The following is a 25,163-nucleotide window of genomic DNA, read 5'->3' as shown; positions in this document are numbered from 1 at the left end:
GATAAAAGTAAAAAAATATTTTTTGATTTTGATGAGATCTTGAGGGTCCTCCTTGGAATTTAAATTCTTGACAGGTCCTACTATTTTTGAATTTTTTTTTTTCTAAGCCATATCAACCTTGGACTCAAAAAAAGCAGAAGAAAATGCTTGTTTCATAAATAATAATTTTATTTAAAAAAATTTTTAGTGAAAAAAATACTTGCAAAAATATACCTTAAAACCCCCGTTTTGTTGAGGACGGGGGTTTTTAATGAAAAAAACAACTCTACTTTTTTAATTTTAATTTTTTAATAAAAACAAATATTATTTTCAAAATCAGCATATTATTTTGCTTCTTTTAAGTATCAAGTTGATATAGTTTAGAAAAAAAAATTTAAACAATATTAGGACCCATCAAAAATTTAGAATCCAAAGAGGAACCTCAAGAACTCTTCTAAACTAAAAAAAAAAAGAGTAAGGTTCTTTTTTCACCATAAGATATTGATTTGCTGCTCAGGCAAATCAAATTTCAAAAATTTTCAAAATCGCTCCACCCTACTGTATAGACACTAGAAAAAAACAAACAAAAATATCCTACATGACAAATTAAAATACGTCTTAAATCATCTTTTAGATTTTTGGGTAAGAGTTAAGATCAGGATCATCTCAATTAACTCATATTTTATATTAAGTTTTGTGTCAAAATTCTTAATTTGAAGTGTTCATTGAATGGTTTACAAAAGTTTGATGAATAATCCAAACAACATTTGTGACATTCAAATGCGATTATCTAATTTTTCTTAAAGCTTATTTCAATTATAAAAAGATTTATTAACAAAAGAACCCTTCTAAGGAGTCTTTTGTAATATATTATCTTTTTCTTTTAAAAACATGACATAATGCTTCTTTCTTTAAAAAATTAAGCACATCGGTTGCAAAATAAACCTTGATACACTGTAGTGGTGTGCCGAGTACACGGTTCGGACCACAAAAAACGTGCCGCAATAAAAAATGTTGTTATATTTTCATAAAAAGTAAATAAAAAATATACTACCATTAATTATTAAAAAACTTTGATGATTGGCAATGTATATTTCTTTTACTACCAGTTTATCTGACATGAAAACAGAGCTAATTTTTTTTTCTTTTTATTTGATATTACCGTCAGGAAAATCTAGGTGTCGCCGCTAATATGCACCAATGCTATATTCTGCATTTGCCAACAATTTTTTTTTTTTTCTGTTCAACATAGTATAATAATTTTTACAATGCTCGTTTAAATATATATAAAATAAATTCTGTTAAAGAGTATACCCCAGTATTACAATAAAATAAGGTTAAAGCAGATAGGAACTCAAAGAAGATAAGGATAACATTACGTTATCGCAATCTTTTCATAGAGTCCCTTTTAAAAGAATAATAAATCGTAGATTTATATAATAAATAAGAAAAGTAATAAATCGTTTTAATAAATCGTAAATATACAGCATTAAATTCGAGTATAACATAAATATAAAACTCATAACAAATATACTAAAGAGCTCGTATTAAGAAGTATATAACACGTATAATATAAAGCTCGAATTAAGAAGCAAATAAGTAGCAAAGTTACGGGTTAAATAGTCAAACAAACAAAAAATTAATTAGTTAAAATAAAAATAATTTTTTAATTATTAAGATCATTACATTTTAAAAATTTCTTTTTTTGCTTGAAACTTAAATGAACTTAAGGACTTCACCGTAAACATAAAATCCTTTTGACATTCATTCCATAATTTAGGTCCTCGATAAGATATACAATATTCTGAGAGTTTGTTACATTTCCGAGGCAATATATAGTTAATGTTTTTATTTGATCTTAGATTATACTTATCATTTAGCTTTATTTCGAACTTATCATTAAAATTTACTGGTAAAAGATTGTTGTAGGATCTATACATAAAAATTAGATGCTGATAGATATTTATTTCAAATATATCCATCATTTTCATATCTTTCATAAGAGGTTTTGCATGTTCACGTTTAAATTTAGAGTATATGATTCGGCAAGCGTGTTTTTGTAGCTTTTAAATTTTTTCAAGTTTTGTTTTATGCGTACTCTGTCATGATATGTAAGCATAGTTAATTAAACAATGAATCAGCCCAAAATATATCAATTTGAGACTAGAAATATTCACGTATGGGCGGACTCGATACATCACGCCAATAGTTCTGGTGATTTTTGATTAATATAGTTTATCTGGGGAAGCCAGGATAAACTTTCATCGACAAGAATTCCTAGGAACTTTATACTTGTTTGCTTTTTAATTAATTTATCATTTAAATAAAGTTCAGGCAACTTAAGTGGAATGTTTAATTCTTGTTTTTTTTTATGAAATAGAATATAATTTGTTTTCTCAACATTTGTTTGCCCTAAACCAAATATTAACTTTATGTAATTCCATATTCATATCTGAATAGAGGTGTTTAATATTATTATTGGGAAGAAATAGATTTGTATCATCTGCAAACATTATTGAATTTAGTTTTAATGATGCATTACAAAAGTCATTAACATAAATAAGGAATAGGAGCGGACCAAGGATTGATCCCTGCGGAACTCCGCATACAACATTTAATGTTCCGCATTGTTCATTATGAGCATATTGCTTTCTAACTGTAAGATAACTTTTTATCCAGGAATATGTTGTATTATTTATACCGTAATGCTTAATTTTTTCTAAGAGAATGCAATGGTCAACTGTATCGAATGCTTTAGATAGATCTATAGATACTCCTAAAGTATATTTGTTATTGTTAAAATCATTAGTTATGTGGTTGACTATTTCAATAATTGCATGTTCCGTTGAGTGATTTTTCTGGAACCCAAATTGTTTTGGGTAAAACAAACTGTTTATAGTGAAATACTCGAATATACTATTATAAATTACGCGTTCAAACTTTTTTTTTTTTTTTTTTTAGTTTAGAATATATTTTACTGTTTAATAAAATAAGTTACATAAGATTATCACGTAATAAAATATATAAACAAATAAGACAATTTAAAAAACAGACCGGGACTCAAAGAAGATATGGGTGATACAATACCACCACAATCTTTTCATAGAGCCCCTTGAAAAAATAAAATGTCGTCAAAATGTTCAAATAAACTGCAGATAAAAGTAAGATGTAAAAAATTCAAATTTAAATACTCAAGGATTTAAAATATATACACCATTGCATAAATAACTACAGAAGATATGTACAATTAATTTTTCAAAGAATAAAAACGTAAAACTATTTTGATAAAACTTAACGGAGTTCTTGTAATTCCTCCGAATTAAAAATGTGTTTTTTTGCTAGCAACTTAAATGAGTTTAATAATTTTACCATATTATCTTTTTTAGCTTCTTTTTTTTAAAAATAGTTCCATATTTTTGGTCCGCGAAATGCTATTGAATACTCTGTAAACTTGTTTAGTTTCTTAGGCAATTTAAAGAAACTTGATTGGTTTGTTCTAAGGAAATACTTTTCATTTATATTTTTTTTAAACTTACAATTAAAATTTACTGGAGTTAGGTTATTTGTAAACTTATACATAAAAATTAGGTGTTGATAAATATTTATTTCATAAATATTCATCATTTTCATGTCAAGCATTAAGGGTTTCGTGTGCTCCCTTCTTTTTTTACCGTTTATAATTCTACACGCATGTTTTTGAACACTAAGTATATTTTTAAGTTTAGTAGTTTGTGTGCTGCCCCATGTAATAAACAATTTTAAGAATACAGAAAGTAATGATATAGGTCTATAGTTTGTAATGTCCGAATGATCGTTGCATTTGTAAATTGGGATTATTTAGCTATTTTAAGAGCATAAGGGAAAATACCGAACTTTAATGAAAGTTTCAGTTTATAAAACAAAGGTTTGCTTATCCTGGGGATTTTTTTTTTTTTAAAGAAGTGTAAGCTGTTTCAAATTCTTTATAACTTAATTCATTATCGTATAATATTTTGTTATATGAGGGTTTCAGATAGATTTTAAATGATTCTGGTGTTGCCAATATTTTGTTGGCAAGTTTAGGTCCAACATTTGTGAAATACTTGTTGAACTCTTTTGATATTAGGTTTAGACAGAATATATCGGTGTTGTCAATATTAATTCTCTTAGGCAATGAAGGAGCAATATTTTTGTCTTTTCCGATGATGTTATTAATTATGGACCATGTTTTTTTACTATTAAATTGGCAATTCGAAATTAGCTTACTGAAATAACTTTTTTTTCATTTTTGATTAGTGATTGGTAAAAGTATTTATATTTTTTGTAATTTAGTTCATTTTTTGTGTTTTTATTTTTTAAAAATTTGTTATATATTTTTTGCTTTTTTTTAGTTGACTATCAGACGCAGTTTTTAAATAGTTTACTTTTAAGAAGATAGGAAAATGATCACTAATATCTGTAAGGAAAATTCCAGTTTCAAATGTTGATTTTAGGAGGTTATTAATAAAGATATTGTCAATCGCAGTTGCTGATTTTTTTGTAACACGTGTGGGTTTATTTGTTATTGATAAGACGTTGAGTTTAAATAGCATTTCAAAAAAGGATTTTATTTTAGGAAATTTTTGATAAGTCAGAGCATCAAGGTTTATGTCCCCAATAATATATAGGTTTTTATTTCCATTATAAGTTTTTATTCAAATGGTTTAATTTTACCATTTGGCGGACGATAAATACATCCTACTTATATGTTACTATATTTATAGTTTATAATTTCGATGAAAAGACTTTCGTAGTTAGAATTAAAGAAACATTGTACTTTTTTAATTTTATACATATTTATCGGAGACATAAACCCCTAATCCTCCATCTTGTTTCCCGCTGGCTCTTGGTTGGCTAACTAATTTATAAGATTGCAAACTATAGATAGAATTCAATTCAACAGAGCTTTCTGTATCATGCCAAGTCTCTGTAAGAGCTATGACGTCGAACGCGTAATTTAAAATACTTAAAAATTCTTTAAACTTCTCAATATTTTACTGCATGCTTCTAATGTTTACGTGTAACAAAGAAAATGAATGAAGATCTTTTGATACTTTGAAGTCGAAACGACCAAAATACGGTGTGTCGATTAAGTTCATTTGAGTTTCTTGAAAAATATTTATGTTTTCATTAGATAAGTTATTAATTATATTCTCCCAAAATGGGTCAAAGTTTAGATTTAACATTAGCCGATTAGTTTTTGTTAGCCGGTTTAATTTTTTTCCTCAATGCAATTGTCCTTACTTTTTACTTATTCTATAGGAATTCTTGAAAGTCATTAGTTTTTTAGTAGCAGAACCTTTAATTTTAATTAGTGAAAACTTTAATTTTAATTAGTTTCGTGCTGAGCTCTTCTACTTAAAAATCAGGACACCTTATTTGTTAAAGGTCAGGCTATTCAATTCCTATTTTTTCAAATGTAATTTTGTCTTACTTCTTTATAGTAATTTTTTATTTTTATTAAATTTTATTAAATCGTGCTTAAAATACAATTATACACACAGCAAAATTAAATTTCTCAACACTTTTCTTAAAACAAGGGCGGATCCATAGGTGGTGGTGGTGGTGGTGGTTTGGAGGGCAATGGGGACAATTGCTCTCTCCTCCCCCCCCCCCAATCCCTTCTTATATATTTTGGAAATAACATTTTTTTTGCAAATTTTAATATTTAACAAAGCATGTTATTTGAAAATGGAAGTAAATTTGGGAGGCTGTTTAAAAGTGATAAGAAATTTTAATAACTTTGTGTGGTGCAAAAACTGTTGAATGGACTGTTAGAATATCATTATGACGTAGTTTTTAAATATGACGTAATTTCAAAGTTATATAGATTACAATTACGAATTACGAAATTACGAAAAAGAAAAAAAAACAATAGTATATGTCTAATATTCTAATAAAACTAACTTTAAAAGTTTTATAAATTAAACCTGAAAACTTCCTCTTCTTTCCCTTCCCGCTACTTTAATAATGTCTGGATCCACCAAATCATAAAATGAGACCTCTCCCACCTTCTTTACTCGGTGGTCTGGATCCACCGAATTAAAAAAACGTAAAATATTGCCCCTCCTTACTGGATGGTCTGGATCCACTCCTAAAAACAAGAAATATTTTTCTTTAGTATTTGTATTGGTTATCTCTGTAACTGGTGTGAGCCAGTGAGTGTCGTATTAACAGAGAGTGTGGTATTTGATAGCTCATCCTGCAATCAAGACCTGCTTTAAAACTGTTAACTGATTGTGCGTTAACCAACTCGCTTGGTATGCTATTCCATAAATTGGCAAGTTATTCCATAAATTGTTTAATAAAAAGTTTTCTCGAAATGCTTGCTCAGTGGTTTCTTTGACATATTTAACAATCAAAAAAGTTAGCTTGTTGGAAAACTAATTTTTTTTGATTGACTTGATGATTGTATCCTCTTTATTTCTTTATCATAGTTGATTTTCTTGAATCGAGTAAATCGAGTTCCACAATATTGAACTCTTTTTAATAAATCAATTTCACCCTTTCAAAATAGTGACCAAATTGGTACCGCAAACTCCAACAATGGTCACATAAAAGAAACACAAATTAATCTCAGGAGTCTATTATCTAAACTAGCAAAACATTTTCTAATCCAACCCAATGTTTGGTTGACATTGCTTATACATTTTTCCATTTTAAATTGTTCTAAGATCTCTGAGATACCCAGGTCTAATTTTTAGAGATTGTAAAATCTTTTTATTTAAAGTTAAATGATTACATGCCACCTCTGAGTGAAAAATCAATTCAGCAAAAAATTTTTGTACATTTTTATTACTGAAGCAGTCAACATTTAAAATTAGATCATGTATGAGTTCAAAATTAAAATTAGATCATGTGATCATAGAGTTCAAAATTAGGAATTAGCAAACAAATGTTTACTTTCATTAACTGTCACAAACAAGATGAAACTGAAATATATTATTAGATGACCGCTGTTTATGTTTCCTAAAACAAATTTGGAATCTATTTTATTAGCATTTGCTGACTGAATTGGAAAGACCTAATCTAAAAGTATTCACAAGTTGTTAATCTGACAGCTTGAAAGTTGGTACGTTGATATGCTGATAAAGAAAATTATCATTTAAAGTGTCTATAAAGTTGTATTCAATTTTATTCTTATATAAAAGTGCATCTACACGGCCGTTCAACCAGCTAATTGATGGAAAATTGAATTCAACCATGGTCAGTATGTCTTTGAACTTATTTTTAAACATTCGCCAAACTGGAAACTACATCAAGTTCTGCCATATCAAAAAATCATTTTAACCTATCAATAGGTTAATAACCTATAAATAGGTTATTTTTTCCAGGTGGCAATAAAATTAAATATAAACAATTAATTTTATTGTCACATGACACTGAATGATGTAGAAATTTATTGATTTGATTTTTTTTTTGAATTTGACAACCTTATTGCCATGGATGTCATACCAAAATCGTTGTCTGTTTTTGTTTGATTCTATTTTTTTTTTCATTTTAGTTCTGAAGTTAAAGTCTTGCGCTTCCGTAAAATCTGAGGGTAAATATGTTTATGTTGTACATTACTTCTTAATTATTTTAGCTGATGCTAATATTGTGATGAGAATATCATGAGCTAATTTAACAAGAATAAGGCCTGGTTTATTAGTTTTAGATTACAGCCGTCTAACAAATTTTGGTATTACATTCTCCTAATTTATGAGCCTAAAAATTTCATTTGCTTTTGACTTGTCTTCTTTTAATATTATTTCTATGCTTTCTTTAGTTGATTCGGCTACGTTTTTAATCTTTTTAATTTATAATATATATAAATACTGTTATAATCAGTCAGGGACTCAAAAAAGGTAAGGATGATGCGTTTAACATCATAACCTTTTCATAGAGCCCCTTTAGTCACTCATTAAAATAAAAATAAAAAAACACTTTAATTTTTAAAGTAAAATAAAAATTTAATAAAGCGAAACTCATTTTTTTTTTTTTTTGTATGTGTAAAAAATTGAAAACAAAAAAAACAAACAAAAAAAAAATTAACCCCCATAAGAAGAAGAAAAAAAATAAAAAATAAATAAAAAGAAAAAATACAAAAAAATCTGAAAACAAATACTGTAAACTATAATGTCAGGAATTAAGGAGATGCATTTTAGTTTGTTGTTTAAACGATGAAATGCTTTTTAGGTCTTTAATATTTTTATTTTGGAAACGATTCCATATGGATGGACCACGGTTTGTAATTAGAAAACTTGACTGCTGTGATTTAATTTTTCCTTGGTAATAGTCGTTCCTGGTATTTGAACGCAGATTATATTTTTCTGAAAATGATATCAGGAAGTTATCTGAAAAAACGCTTGGTAGAAGATTGTTTTTATACTTATACATAAAAATTAATATCTGTAATGTGTTAAGTTTCTCAATATCTAGAACCATCATGCTTTTCATCACTGGGGCCGGGTTTACTAACCTATTTAAATAATTAATTGCTTTGCATGCATGGTTTTGCAGACTTTGCAATTTTAGCAATTTGGTTTTATGGGTACTGGCCCATACAATATTTGCGTACAAAAGCTGACTATGTACAAGACTAAAGTAAAGCATATTATGTGATTTACTATCAAGAAAAGGTCTTGACTTATACAAAACACCTATTACTGAGGACACCTTTGTTTTGTAGAAGACCAATATGGTTTCTCCCTGACAAATTTTCATTTTTTATTTATCTTTATGAGACATTTATCAATGTCTTTAGATTTTTGTTGTTTTTGTCATTTTCAGTCTTCGTTGTTTCTTGCTTTATTACTCGTTCAAAGAGTTTCAAAAAAGCCTTAGAAAGCTGGCTACACCAATTATGAATGCCTTTAATCATTTAAGAAAATCTAAACTCATTTCTTTATTGATTTTGTCTACATTCTTGATTAGAGAACTGCCAACCTTACTAACAAAATTACCTCTTGTTTTGAGTTCATTAACCTAATTAACACATATTCTATGTAAAAAATACATGTGTTTCTTTTTCTGGTAAATGATCAAGCTTTTCCCAATCTTTCTTATGTAATTTTGTCTTATTTTTATAAAGTAACTTTTTATTTGATCTAAAAAAATTTAAATTTTATTAAATTGAGCTAAGGCCGTTATTGCCTCCACCCCCCCTACCCTCCCTAGTCTAAAAAATTATGCCATTTTTGTTAGCCCCTCCCTCTTTAACAATAAAATTAAAAATGTGTAATCAATGCGTAATGCGTAATCAATGCGTAATCAATGCGTAAAAAATACGTATTTGTAATCAATTTTTTATGGCATAATTTTTTTTATAGTATTATTTTTTATTTCTTTAGCAATTTTTTTTTAAACCTGTGATAGGATTTTCCATCAATTACACAACGCTAAATTTATTAAAAAAATAGAAATAGAAGATCATTTGCTCTTTTGCGCGGCAGCATTTGCGTTTTCAACGAACGTAATGGGCTATTTTAACTTTTGGTTTAATTAAAGACTTAGCGTAAAAAAACCTTTTTTCTTTTGTTTTGTAAAAACAATCAAAACAATTTTGTTTAAACATTCAAATGTTATTATTCAATTGTTGAATTATGGAGAGTTTAAGCATCCACGCGTTATCTCCAGGCGGTGTTAGTACAAACGCTGGCAAGTTTACTAACACGGCAAATTAAGCATGAAAAACTTTCAACACGCGCGTTTCAAGTCATTAATTTTCATGACTTATTTTTAAGTTAAAAGTATTTCCAAAAACAATTTCAAGAACAATTCCGAAAAAATCTGCTCTATTAACAATCAAAGCAATCTTACTAGAAAATCTGCATCAAAGTTTACTTTAAATTTAAAAATGACATTGGCAGTTAGAGAGACGTTAACCTCAAAAATATTAAAGCAAATCATTCAAAACAAAAGTACGAGTTTTAAATCATTAACTATTCATGTAATGTACGTTTTTAAGCAGAGGTAAAAAATGAGATTTCAAGCGTACATTTTAAACGCGATGCGATAAAAAGGAAGTTATTAAGACCCTAAGACTTATTAATTATTTACGAGAAATTCTTTTGTATCACTCAGCATAACGCTTGTATGCTTAAACTTTCGATTATAAAAATTTGCGCTTCCATTAAAAAATTAAGTCTAAAAATTTTTTTAAATAAAATTGCTGGAGTATTATTCAATAAAGATTCCAACAACTAGTCATTAGTTAAATGTAACTTAACTATTGATCGGTTGGTGCAATTTCAAGAAAAGAAAGAGCTAGATGCATATTCCCTACACTAGTAATTTGATTAAACACTTTAAAACGGTGCACGAAGAAAGGTTACTGCAGGGAAGCAACGTAAAGAAGAAAACCTCAATTGAAAAAGATTTTAAAAATTTGAAACTTTTTTTATCTATCATGTGATTTACCAAACAAGTGAGTTAAGATATGTACCAATGCTACAACAAGTAGCATTGGTACATATCAATTATTGGTATATAGCAATCCAGATTTAATTTTAATTTAAGTGTTAATCCAGTTTGTTAATGAATGTTACAAACTTTTTATTTACAATTAATTTTTATTTGTTATACCTGATGAATATTTTTTAAAACAAATGTTTGATTGTTTTCCAGATACATTTAAAATTGCTAAAAACATACTTGAATTTGATTTAATAGCTGTTTTGAAGAAATTATATCTCAACAAGGAGTTGGTCAATCACCAATTTTTATTTGTAAAATAAAATTGAAAAGTAGAATTTAAAGTAGTTTTAGCAACGAAATACAAAAAAGGTCTTAACAAAACTGGATATCTTTTGAAATGAAGGCGTAGAAAAAATAGGGAAAACTTAAATTCCATATTTAGCAGTGCTTAAAGTGAAGTGTTGAAGTAGCGCTTTAGCTGTTTTACTCTTTTTGCTGACAGTGGTTTTTTTTTTGTTGTTGTTAAATTTCACTAGAAGCGGTGCCGCGTTAAATAAGTAGATTGTTAAATAAGTAGATCGTTAAATAAGTAGACAATCAGCTCTGCGCATGCGCAGGTATAGCGTAAAGCTTCCGTTAGGTAGGTTAAATCTAACGTTAAATAAGTAGCCTTGTTTCTGTTAGATATAGACTCAAAATAATTGAATTTCAGCCATAATCATATTTTTAAATTTTTTAAAATTATATAATTAAAATACCAGTCTATAATTACTCTGTTGAAGATGTTTAGCAGTATGTCTCTGATGGAATAATAAATTATTAAGTTAAAAAATGTCAACTTTGTGGTATGTGTATATATTATCAACTATTTATGTTAAACTTTTATATAATTTATGATTAGGAGTTTATTATTATTGTATATTTTATATTATTGTATGTTTCTGACGTTAATTTTTTACTATGTCTTAGCATTTCAAAATACACAGTTGTTTTAGGACTGCCATATTATGCATAGACTTAATTGTCATTTTTGCTCAGAACTATTTTGTTATATATTTAAGTGTTGTAATTAGGTTACACTAGATAAATTAATTGAAAACAATCTAAGTTTAAATAAACTTTTATTCAAGTTTATGTGTCTATCTTTATTGTAAACTTATCATGGATTTAAACCTAATTTTCAGAAAGTGACCCTAGGTACAATACAAAAAAAGCTTACCTAATGCAACTAATTTTTAAACCCTTCTACTTGATGGACTTTTATAGTTTAAGTCAATATTCTTACAATAATACAAAATAATTAGTATCTAGATGTGATCATATCAGTTTCACAACTTTTAATGATCGGATAGAAAAAATAGAAATTAAATTTAATATCTTAAAAGATGAAAACTTTACGTTAAAAAAAGAATTATCTGAGGTACAAAAAGCTGTTTTATAATGATAAAATAATAATTGAACTTACAGAATTAAAAAAAACAGAGTCGAAAAAATCACCAGATATAAGTAATATTGAAAATGGAAACCATAACATAAAAGAGAAAATAGCAGAACTAGAAGACAGAAGCCGTAGAAACAACATGAGATTTGTTGGGGTTGAAGATAAAGCTAATGAAACTTGGGAAGAAAGTGAACAAAAAATCAAAGAATTCCTCAATACGAAGCTTAATATACAAGAAAAAATTTTAATAGATAAAGCCCATCGAGTTGGAAAAAAAACAGGAAAAAACAGATCAATAGTTGTTCGATTTCAAAACTACAAAGACAAAGCCCTAGTGTTAAATAAATATACGACGATGAAGCTTTGGAACGAGCGGTTGTACGTTAACGAAGACTTTAGCGATTATACAATGGATTTACGAAGAAAGCTTTTCAAAGAAGCGAAGGAATTGAGAGCGAAAGGTAAGTTTGCTAAAGTAACTTACAATAAATTAATTACGCGTAACCTATAATTATAAAGGAATTCTTTTAATATTCTATAATCAAATTTAAAAACAAAAATGGATGAATACGAATCCTTTACTTTTAATTTTCATGATAAATACTTAAAATCAGATCTTAATTAAGATCCAGATGTCAACTTTTTTAATGATGTGAACAAACGTTGTTTTTATCTTTATCCCAATAAGTTAAAATAATTTCTTCATAAAAACGGCGCTGAAAATCAAAAAATCAGAATCCTTTACATTAATATTAGAAGTCTAAATAAAAATTTTGAAAAGTTTTGTGATTTTTTAGACGAAACTGAAAATATTTTTAATATAATTTGCTTAACAGAAACATGGATTTTTTCAAATGAGTTTAAAAATAATTCTATTTTCCATCTTCCAGGTTTGAAACAATTTTGTTAGAAAGACAAATAAATAAACGGGGTGGAGGAGTTCTGATTTACGTTAAGGAACACGTTGTATATTACATTAGGAATGATACTTGCGTTTCTGACGGTGATAAAGAAATCGTAATTATTGAAATTTTAAACAATAAAAAAAAAAGTATTCTATTAAGCTGCTGTTATAGACCACCAGATGGTGCGTCTGAAAATCTTTGTTTCTTTTTATAGCGTAATATCATTTACAAAGGTAGCAAAGATAACAAAATTACTTTTATAATTGGAGATTTCAGCATGAACTGTCTAATTTATAGTAAAGATAAAAATGTAAAAAGTTTTTATGATGAAATATTTATGGCAGGAGCTCTTCCTTTAATTAATCGCCCTACTAGAATAACCAAAACTTCAACGACGTTGATTGATATTATTTTTACAACAGATATTTATAATAAGAAATTACAAAATAGAATTATAAAAACCGACATATCCGATCATTTCCCCATTTTTCTTACAATTCATACTGTATCCTCTAATAACCCCGAAAGAAAAAATATAATAAAAAAACGTGTCTTCAACGAAAACAATATAAAATCCTTTCAATATCAATTATAACTTCTGCATTGGAAACATATTAACTTTAGTGATGACGCAAATACAATATATAATAAGTTCTTTGATACTTTCTTCTCAATATACAATGCAAACTTTCCACTTTGTGAACAAATAACAAAAAAAAACCTTGAATAGTCCTTGGATTACCAAAGGACTTAGAAAATCCTCTAAAATCAAACAGAAACTATATATAAAATATTTAAAAACAAAATCAGATGAAAACCAATAAAAATATAATAATTACCAACATTTATTTGAAAAAATTCGTAAAAAACTAAAAAAAAATTATTATTCAAATTTAACTAGTAAATTTAAAAACGACTCAAAAAATACTTGGAGAACGTTAAAAGAAATAACAGGAAAACAAAAAACAAATTCAAACTACCTTCCTAAAGTAATTAAGATAAATAAAACAAATATATATGAACCAAACGAAATTGCAAACGAGTTTAATAAATATTTTATTGATGTAGGAACTAAATTGGCAAATAAGATTCCTATTACGGAAAAAACTTTTAGTGATTTCCTTGAGCCTATAAATAATTCGCTTTTTATAGATAATTTATATTCTGACTTATCTTTTGATGAGTTTGAGAGAGCTTACAAATCTCTCAAAAGAAACAAAGCTACAGGTGCGAACGAAATAAATGACAACATAGTCATAGATTGCTTTCAAAATTTAAAATGTATTCTTTATGAAGTGTTCAGGGCATCTATACAGCAAGGTGTATTCCCCAACCAATTAAAAATAGCTAAAGTTACTCCAATTTACAAAGACGGAAAAAAATCAAATATAAGTAATTATCGCCCTATCTCAGTTCTTTCAACCTCGAAAATTTTAGAAAGAATTATATACAATAGAACATACAATTACCTTAATCTAAATGAACTTCTATATAAAAATCAATTCGGTTTTAAAAAAAATTGTTCAACTGAACAAGCCATTACACAGTTCATTCGTGAAATCTCCAATTCATTTGGTAGATCACAATATACACTAGGTATTTTCATTGACCTATCAAAAGCATTCGACACGGTCGATCACAAAATTCTACTTAAGAAACTCAAATTTTATGAAATTAATGGTAAATTAGTAAAATGGTATAAAAGTTACTTGACAAATAGAAAACAATTTGTTTTCTATGGAGATTATTTTCAAAATGAAAAATTAATTGACATAAAATGTGGTGTTCCACAGGGTTCTATTCTAGGCCCACTTTTGTTTTTAGTCTATATAAATGATTTAAATAAAGCTTCTAACCTTATGAGTATCATTTTTGCGGACGATACTAATTTATTTCTGTCAAACAGTGTCATTTATGAGCTTTTTTCAAATATGAATAAAGAACTCAATCACATCTCCAACTGGTTTAAGTGCAACAAGTTAACTTTAAACATTGACAAAACAAAATGGATCCTTTTCCACTCCCTCGCAAAAAAGCACTTAACGTTTACGAACTCAATGTCTATAATATTTTATGTTTTATGTTTCGTTGTAAAAGTGAATAACCATTGTTCATTTTTAAAGATCTTTTTACCCATAAAGCTATAAACAAATATATTTTACGAAATAATAATTTAATAATTGAACCCTTTTGTCAAACAAAGTTTAATCAATTTTGCATAAACTATCGAGCACCGTATTTATGGAACAAAATTGTTGTTCCAAATTTTGATTTGTCAATTTCGTTTTCTGTTTTTAAAACTAAATTAAAAAACTTTATTCTTTCTACTGACAATATATATAAATATTTTTGAAATGTAAAATTATTTTCTGTTTTTGTTTATTCTACATTGTTAATAGTTATTAAATCAATTGTATTTTTATTATATTATATATACACGATTGATATATTTTATATGGTTCTGACGACAAGATCTTTTGGATCTTCTTTCAGGTACCAAGTTTATGTATTGTTATATTGTTATATTACGATTAATAATTGTAAACTAAAAAAAAAAAAAAAAAAAAAAAAAATGTGTCCTGATGTTGTTTCGCATTCAAAGTGTAATGTGTAGTTTTTGATTTTTCTGATCACAAACTTTTACAATTGTTAAGTTTGAGAGCTAAAGATAAATAATTTAACTTTATAAATTTAACTTTTATAGTAGACTCATCCAGTTGGTGACCCAAGGGAAAAAAAAGCTTTTTCTTAAAAATATGTTTCTTGTCATACTAAACTATAAAGATATAAATTTTGACAAGAATATGTACCGTGAGTTAAATTTTTTTTAAATATTATTAAAAGTTAGTAAATCACTATAAAAATGCCTTATAACAATAGTTCGCATTACCAAGTAAATGCTTTTAGTTTGGTTAACGTATGTTTTTTTTTTTTTAATTTGTTTGTCTGGGTTAACAAAAAATGCCTTAACTGTTCAATTTGTCTACTTATTTAACGATCTACTTATTTAACATGACTTTAAATTATTAAATTAATTAAAACGTTAAATAAGTATCTTTAAAGTAACGCATGCGCAGAATATCATTTTGTCTAATTTAACGATCAACTTATTTAACGTGACAGCGGAAACCACACAACTTTTGTTTCATGCAAAAAAAAAAAAAAAAAAAATTATTTTATCTAATTTATCAACTTAAAAAATAAAATGGAGCTTAAACTTTACAACTCACATCTTAAAAATCTTTCGTTCTTTGAAATAAGCTTTACAATTTTGTACAACATAAAACTATAAAATTTTGAAAAAATCCGACTGGAGCTAGCAGAAGACTCGAAGAAAAATCAATTTTTAAATACGCAAACCGGTTTTTATTGTCATCATCATTGAAATTTATTTAAATTCAGTTCAATATTTTAATAAGTATACATTTTTTTAAATTAAAAAATCATTGCGACAGTTTTTAAGATGCACATACATTGACTGAAAAAAATATACTCATTAAAATATTTAACTGAATTTAAATAAATTTCAATGATGACGACAATAAAAACCGGTTTGCGTTGTTATAAATCAATTTTTCAATGGCGAAGTGAACTTTTTTCAAAGGATATGCAAATAATAGTTCATTTCGTGCTTTTTAGGTAAAAGTTCATCGAAATACAGTACAGGAGCATGAGTTTGAAAAAAAGTCAGAACCCTAGTGTGCAATCTATTATTTCCTTGAGTGTCTGGGGCTACCCGACTTTCCACTATATTTCACGGCTGCTACTATAATAATAATAACAATAATAATAATAACAATAATAATAACAACAATAATGATAACAATAATAACAACAATAATAATAATAATAATAATAATAATAATAATAATAATAATAATAATAATAGTTGAATATCAATATTGTCCCTGACTGCTCAGAGGTTAGATTTAAATAAAAAAATTCTTGAAATTTTTCTTGCTTTTACTTTTCTATAATTTTTTTGACGCCTTTTTAAAAAGTAGGGTGGAATTACCTAGTTTACCCGATGTAAAAAACAATTTTGAATAAATAAAAAGTGGGGCTTTAGAATTGTCGTTGTCATCAGTTCATTTTTCTTTTATATGCACATTTTTTAAAAACTATAACGAAAACAAAATCTAAAGTTCTAAACATGGAAAAATCGCAGCTGCCGCCAGTGTTTGGAAAAATCTGGATTCGGAGTTGTAACAAGACTTTTTATTATTATTTTGCACCCCCTGGTGTTTATCTTTAAAATATTAAATCTAAAGAAATAAAATGTCTAATTAAGTTTTTACGTATATTTAATTAAATTAAAAAACATTAGCAAATCGTTCAACGAACAAACTGATCTGTAAGTAAAATAATGGAAAAGTTAAATATTCTGTGTGTTTTTTTTTTGGCTAATCGCCTTTTGCATAATACCAGTCGCGTAACAAATTGAAGTTTTTGTTAATGGATTATCTGTACTAACAGCAAGTGATTCGTGGTTTTACAAAGTTGTCTGGTAAACTTAAAATGAAAAAAAAAGTTTTTTGTATTTTAACTTTTCTTTTTGCATATTTTTATGTTTGTTATTTGGTTATATAATAATTTGGTATAGTTTAATCACTTAGTATGTAATTTTAAAGCAAAACTTATACAAATTTAAGTTTATGAAATCGTTTACTTCAAAAAAAATTTGTATTTATTTATATTTACAGAAAAGATTGAAGTTTGTTAATAATTTTAACTCTTTAATTTTCAACATAAAATAGTAATCTAAAATATATTAATTAAAAGTTTTCAATAAATGCTTTTGCAAAAATGTCTTCAATTATAAATAATAGATTTAAAACTTTAAAAATTGTTTTAAGACGTTTCATTAAGATGTAACAGAAAATCTTTATTTATAAAGCTACGCAATCAAAACATTTTTATCTTACTGAGGTGAAAAAATAAGACATAAATTTGATTACAAACTTAGAATTAATTTATTAAATCTTTTGCATACTTTATTGTTAGAATCAGTTTTAAAAAGCGTCAATTAAAGCTCGGTAAAGAGTGTAGGGTTTTATTTTGCAAAATAAATAGTCTCACAGTGGTTCTTAGTGACAAAACATGTTCTTCTAAGAATCAAAACCAATTGAAAATTATTATTTTATTTCAGTTTTTTTATGTTTATATGTTTGGCATTTATAAAAAATAATTTCTTTATACTGCAGTTTGTTATTAATAATACAAAAATAATAATAATAAGTTATTGCGCATCAAACATTTTGTTTTGCTTTATCGCTTGAGAATATAGACTTACGTCAGTTTGTACTTGCCACTACTACTGTAAGCAAAAGATTTTCTTTTAAATCCTAAAAATTTTTATGTTAAATATTTAATTTCTTTAGAAAAATATATATAAAAAAAAAAAAGCTCATTGAAATTTTATGATCTAATATTTTTTCAAAACTTTGCATTTTTTTTTAATTAAAGGTTTTTGTGTCTGAAATGTCTACGTTGAGATAATATGTAAACGGCTTTTTGTTTTTAAATAAAAATACTTTTAATGAAAAATATCAACGGTGGAGAAAAATATAGTCTGTCTAATAATAAATTATATTAAATGTAGAAAATGGCGACTGGATGTGGTGATGGTGCAGAGAATTCCAGTCCTCGTGATCCCGTCAGATCATGGTTTTTAAAAATACACGATACAATATCTATGGCAGTTGCGTCAAGGCCTAATGTTGATAAAAAATCATTTGAGAAAGCATGGAGGGAAATCGAAAAAGTTGGAAAACTGTGTCAAAATCCCAAACTAACTTTAAAAAACAGTCCGCCATTTATGTTAGATATTTTACCAGATACATTTAATCACTTAAAGACAATTTATCATCATTATGAAGATAAAATTCATGTTTTAAATGAGTTTGAATATTTTAAAATATATCTTGTAAATCTTGATTGTAAATGCAAGCTTGTTTTAAAACTTTTTAAAGACAGTCGTGATAAAATATTTGACGAACGTGATAATTCACGTAGAAAACTAACAAAACTGAGTCTTATATTTAGCCACATGCTTGCAGATTTAAAAGCAATGTTTCCAAATGGTGTTTACATTGGTAATAAATTCAAAATAACTAAGGCAGATGCAGCTGAGTTTTGGAACAAAGCGTTTGGAAGGTAAGATTTGTAATACAGTTAAGATATAAAAATAAGTTTTGTTAACGTTTTTAAAAAATCAAAACATAAAACAGCTTCTTTTTAATATAAGAAAATAAAGTTAAATGTGTCCCTAAAATTTGAAATTAAATACTGTTATTTTTTATAAATGAAAATCCTTGTATTTGCTCTTTATTTTATATATAAAAACTTTATCCTGATCAGATGGTTTCAAAATAAGTTGTGTACTATTCAGTACTATTGATTAATTTTAATGTTTAAGAAAAGTTAAAAACAGGTATAGGTTAAAAGAAAAAAAAATATATAACTTATAAAATATATATAATTTATAAATTTATAATTGCATGGTTTCTCAGACAGTTTTCTAGACAAAACTAAAAAACAACAACAATGAAAACAAAAATATTTCTATCATAATAAACATCAACTAAAGATTTGAGGAAAAAAATATAAATATATATACAACCCTCAGAATTAGAAAGAATGAGGTCGGCAATAAATTTTTGATCTCAAGCTGTTATAGGTAAAAAACCAAAAAGCATGGAAACAAGGACGGCGATTTTTTGCTGACCTCAAATACTTTAAGGTCGTATGTAGATGACATTTTTGCTGCTTTCACTTCTGAAAATCACGCCGATTTATTTTTGGAGTATATCAACAATAAACATAGTTCTATTACTTTTACAATAGAAGAAGAAATTCAATCAAAAATATCTTTTTTGGACCTAACTCTGAATAAAACAAACAGTTCCACAATTGCCACTGTTCTTCATAAGAAAACTTCCTTGGGACTCTACACAAACTTTTTTTAGTTTCACTTCATTTTCATACAAAGTTAGTCTGGTTAAATGTTTAATCGATAGAGCTTATAAAATAAACAACACTAATCTCGGACTTAGTCCTGATATTAACGATCTTTTTAAAGTTCTCAAACGCAACTTGTACCCATCTTGGTTGATTAAGAAAATCCATAGCTCTTATATTAACAACACCAATATCGACATTTCATCACGCTTGGAAAACCTACAAAATTATGAATGTTTTAAACTTCCTTATATTGGAAAAATATCTGATTTAACCAAACAAAGACTAAATGCAATCATTAAAAAATATTGTAAACTAGTTACCGTAAGATTGGTTTTTACTTCAGTTAAAATTTCAAAATTTTTTCCCGCAAAAGATCCCTTTCCTACAGACTTTAATTCAGGCTGTAAATCCTGTTATATTGGCAAGACTACTCGCCATTTTAAGACACGAATAATCGAGCACCAAAAAAGGGATAAAAAAACACATTTATAAACATATTCAAATGAAAGCTGTTTTAATAGTTTCAATCATGCTAATTTTTCAATTTTGGATTCGGCCTTCAACAAATTTATATTAAAACTCAAAAAAAGCATTTATATAGAGTGAGAAAGACCCACTATTAATAAACAAATGAACCATGTAAAAATGACCATTTCAATCTAGTTCCTTTTAACATTATCGGTTCTTTTATCTTTTTTAAAACATTTGTTACATTTTTTAATTGCATTTTTATTGTATTTTTTTTATAAGGTCTCTGTTAATTCAACTTAATTGTGCTAATTTGATTTAAGCATTTTAATACATTTTAACTGATGATGGCTATGATATAGCAGAAATATGTATTTATTATTAAAATAAATGATTTTAACAAAAATTAAAAAAATTATTTATTAGAATATTTACACATTTTGTGCTGAAGAGAAACTTTTGATATATATATATATATATATATATATATATATATATATATATATATATATATATATATATATATATATATATATATATATATATATATATATATATATATATATATATGTAAATGGGCAATTCCACGCAAGTGGCGGTCGTAACATTTGACGCTTTTTTAGCCATTAAAATTGAAACAAGAATGGTATTTACATGAAAATTTCCAGAAATGTTATATACTATTATATAGTTTAGTATGCAAAAGTTAAATCATTCAAGTGTTCAACTTATTTGAAAAATCAACTCAACGTAGCGTGACGGTTGTAACGCTTACTTTTTGACAAATCTAAACAAATAAACTTTGTCAATCTTTATGCAGCCATCTACGCAGTGAAAAAAAAAATCCTTTGCTGTGTTCTTTAACTACACATTTAACTTACTATATGGTGACTTTAATAGTTTTCGCTTGAAGTTTTTCATGAATTTTATTAAGTTATATGTCGTGACGGTCGTAACTGTGACGGTCGTAACGAAAATGCCAAAAAAGCCAAAAATGAAAAATAACAAATAACGCAATTAATGAAATAAAAAAAGATAAATGACTATAAAAACCAATTAAATTATGTTAAAAATATGAACTTTATAACATTATCAAGGTTATCCATGATGATTCTTCAATACTGGGATCATTTTATTTGGAGTAGGCAACAAACGCTTAATGCTATATATGCTCCCTGTTTTTTTTTGTTTTATTAACTCTATTTAGTACAGCTCAATATCTAGGAGCATGTACTTTTATACTGTCATAATGTTTGATTTTGCCTTTTAGTCAAACTTAGAAGTAATAGTTATTTAAAAAAACAGCACTGAAACTTTTTTCAACACTTCACAACATGACTGTATATAAACGTCAAAAAATGCTTATATAACCCTTACAACTTTAAAAATATGTTATAGTATAATAAAATGATTTTTTTAATAAATTTTTTTATTAAAATTTTTATTAAATAGTTGGAAAATTAATTTTAATAAGTTATTATATGTTTTCGTTTATTTTTTTTTTTTTTTTTTTCCCTCTTTTACGTTTAATTACCCATATATATATATATATATATATATATATATATATATATATATATATATATATATATATATATATATATATATATATATATATATATATATATATATATATATATATATATATATATATATATATATATGGGTCATTCCATGCCAAGTGGTGCAAACTTTAATGAGGTCCCTCATGGACCATCTCAGATTTTATTGAAATTTTTTGATTTTGTACATATATATGTTAAAAGCATGTTTTGAAAATTTTAGATCAATATCTAATATGGTTCTTGAGAAAACGCTTTTAAGTAGTGGGCTATTTTGCATAAAATTTCACTCTACAAGAAAAAAGGGTTTTTTTTATCATTTTTAACAGCCAATAACTTTTGAACAAGTTAGTTTTATACTTCAATTATTATAAGATAGCAAGTGTGCTGTGGATACTTTGAAAAAAGAAAAAAATATTATTTCTGGCATCTTAACTTTTTCCATAATGGCGGGCTAAAGTTGATTTTTTTGTTTTAAGAATAAGTTTTTTTGTGATTTTAAAGACCTTAATCTTAAAAACTAGTTACAAAGTTAATACAAATCAAATTGCCTGCTGATCTACATGTGGTGGATAAACATTTTTAAAAAAATCAGTTGATTAAAGAGCTGCATTCAAAAGTTATAGGTCTCCAAAATGAGTCAGATCGAGATTTTCGTAAAATTGATCTGTGATGCAAAGCATCTGTTACCTAAGATGGCACTTTTTTTTTTTTATAAAATTTTTTATACGCATCAATTAAAGACTGTTAATTAATAAAAACCAAAAAAATTAATGGGCGCTTATTTATAACCCCCAAAAGGTAGTCTCTAAAAGTCAGGTAAATTTTCCATAAAAATCTGAAATTGACATAATAAATAAATGCATTGAATTATATAATGTTATTTATTATGAAATATCAATTAAAAGATATCAATGCTTAAAGCCTTTTAATCCCTTTAGATAAAGAACTTTTAAATCCCAATAGATAAAGTCCCCTCCCCTCTGTCCCCTCCCCTCTTTATAATACAATAATTTTTTTAATGAAAAACAAACAAAATGTTTTTAAGAAAATAAACAAAAATAATAAAATTTACAAAAAGTTAAATTTCTCAAATAATAAAATAATCTCATTGATTTCTTTTAAGTCAATACTATAAAATCTTCCACTGTTTGACTGGACTTTAAGAGATTGCACTTTGCATAAAATATGCATTAGAGGTACCCAACAAAGATCATCTCTGCATGGCCACGTAAACTTGTTACATAAAGATTTTTCATGAATTTCATATTAAGATCTTGATGCTCTTCTGAAATACTAAGAATATTTCCTAAATACCATTGAGCATCGTAAACGCAGGCCACATATTCTCCTGGTGAGTAACTGGAAATTTTATTAATATAAATTCTGCAAGTAGAAAAATCCACATTAGTGCAAATAATATCAAATGAGACTCTTCTTATTTTTATTGAGGTAAGTGACATTAGGATAAAACTGTGGTGGTTTCGTGTCCCAGGTATTGTTGAACAAGAACGATATCTCTCTTCCAAATTGAAGTTTGTAGTATGTGTTTCTATTGAAACTTTGTCAACAAAAAAAAAAGATATTCCTTTGACGTGTTGAACACACCAGCTGTACATTTTGCTTGGTTTGTCAATAGGATCGTTTAGTGATTGTAGACTGGCTCGTGCAACAAGACGTTTCACTGTTCCACCAACACCATCACAAGGGCTTTTACCATGCGATGTTGCAAAAAAGTGCCACTCTGCAGTCATGTCAAAATCGTGTTTATGGTAGCATAAGTTGATAAGATTTTTGTAATTTTTATATTGTGATGCAGCTCCATCACTAAAATAGATAATGTGTTCAAATGTTTGTAATTGTTTAAGTTTATCAATAACATTACCGATAAAGCAATGAACAGCATCTGTTCCATGTTTCAGATGATCTGATATAACACAATAACTTTGACTATCAAGTTTTCCATCTTTCATAAAATACGCAACAAAGGGGTGCACAGTTGCTTGGCTGTTATTCCAGTGAAAACCTTGCACTGCATCCTGTATTAGAAAACTATAGTTTTCTGCAAAGTCAAGAAGAACCAAAGCTTGATTTTCTTTTAAATTAGTTTTCAAATGTTGGTAGTAGGTGGCTTGACTTTTTGATATAAAATGATGCACTCGTAAACTATCTAACTGTTCATAAACCATTTCAATAAATTCATCTAAAGGTAGAGTTGCTGGTACTAAAGTACATTGGTAATTTGATTTTTGCCATTGATAAAAGTTAACTTCACTAATTTCTTTTTCTGTAAACAAAGTGTTAATGTAGTCTAACAAAACCTTTTTAGCAGGACATTTATCGCAGCTATGCAGCATACAATCTCTATTTTCAATGCTACAAACCATTAATTTTAATAAGATTTTGTAATCAGAAATTCCAGGAATTTTCTGTACAAGGAGCTTTACATTTTGATGGTACTGGCAAACACAAACTGCATGCAGACCAGAAGCACCACCCACAGGAATGCACCACTTGGGCCTTAGCTCACAAAATTTTGAAAATCCAACTTTAAGATAATTATATTTCTTTTTAAACTCAATATGTAGCTCTTTCATATTGACTAGTAGAAGGCACTTTTGGATATGTTGCTTTTTACTATCTACTTTAACTGAAACAAACTCTTTTTTTCCTGGACAAACCCTTGAATATTCATCGCATTCGTAGAAATGAACAACCTCTGTGATTACATCTTCGCTTTGTTTTCTACCCGATTTTGGAGAAGGTTTTGATAGTATTCCACTTTTTTTACTTAATTTTCTGGCTTGCACTACAGATCTTTTTGAAGTAAAAAAAAACTTCTGAGTTTTCTCTATTGACCAACTGTCTGGAGTGAGTGTAAGAAGTGTGATTTTTTCAGAATTTGACAATGTTTTTTCAAATTTTGACTTAATTTGAGTCATAATATTGTCTAAATCTGTGTTTGTTTTTTTCAAACATTTTTTTGAGGGTGATTCAATTCCACAAAGTGCAGCTATTTCTAAACCTAGCACATTGGCAACAGCCTTTTGTGTATGAGCTCTTACGCTATCAATTTTACGCTTTCCATATGCAACTCTATCTTTTTTTGAAACAAGTTTTAGAGGTGAGCATCCAAAACTTGCAATACTTGAATTAAGATCTTCTTTTAATGTATGGTTGTCAACATAAATTTCTTTTTCTTGGAGTTCATTTTCTTTTGTATTATGTTTGCAATTCAGAACTTTTCTGCAACTAGTGCAAATTTTTTGACCAGGTATTAAACCAAAATCTTTGGCATATGAAAGACTGATAACTCTAAGAGAATCTAAAAAATAACGGAAATAATTATTAAATATTTTTTTTTTTATTTATTTAGTGTTATTAAGGTATTTTTATTAAATTAAGATATTAAATATTGAAACTTACTTC

The 25,163-nt window shown here is 26.9% G+C and overlaps 1 protein-coding gene across 3 annotated transcripts in view; it reads left to right on the top strand.

Annotated features, from left to right (window-relative positions):
* Positions 1 to 16,884: 16,884 nt before the first annotated feature.
* The window catches only part of LOC100208241 (E3 ubiquitin-protein ligase CBL), a 30,429-nt gene continuing 22,150 nt past the window's right edge, over positions 16,885 to 25,163 (top strand). The window contains exons 1-2 of one of the 3 annotated variants that reach the window (XM_065787518.1): positions 16,885 to 17,095; positions 18,344 to 18,897. In XM_065787518.1, coding sequence (XP_065643590.1) covers positions 18,347 to 18,897 — 551 coding nt within the window. In that variant the 5' untranslated portion in view covers positions 16,885 to 17,095; positions 18,344 to 18,346. Of the gene's footprint in view, positions 17,249 to 17,816; positions 18,061 to 18,343; positions 18,898 to 25,163 lie in introns of those variants that run through there. The other 2 variants (XM_065787517.1, XM_065787516.1) reach the window with 2 other exon arrangements.

The sequence above is a fragment of the Hydra vulgaris genome, chromosome 01, assembly GCF_038396675.1.
Source record: "Hydra vulgaris chromosome 01, alternate assembly HydraT2T_AEP".
Taxonomy (NCBI): Eukaryota; Metazoa; Cnidaria; class Hydrozoa; order Anthoathecata; family Hydridae; genus Hydra; species Hydra vulgaris.
This window is presented reverse-complemented; position numbering and strand designations above follow the sequence as displayed.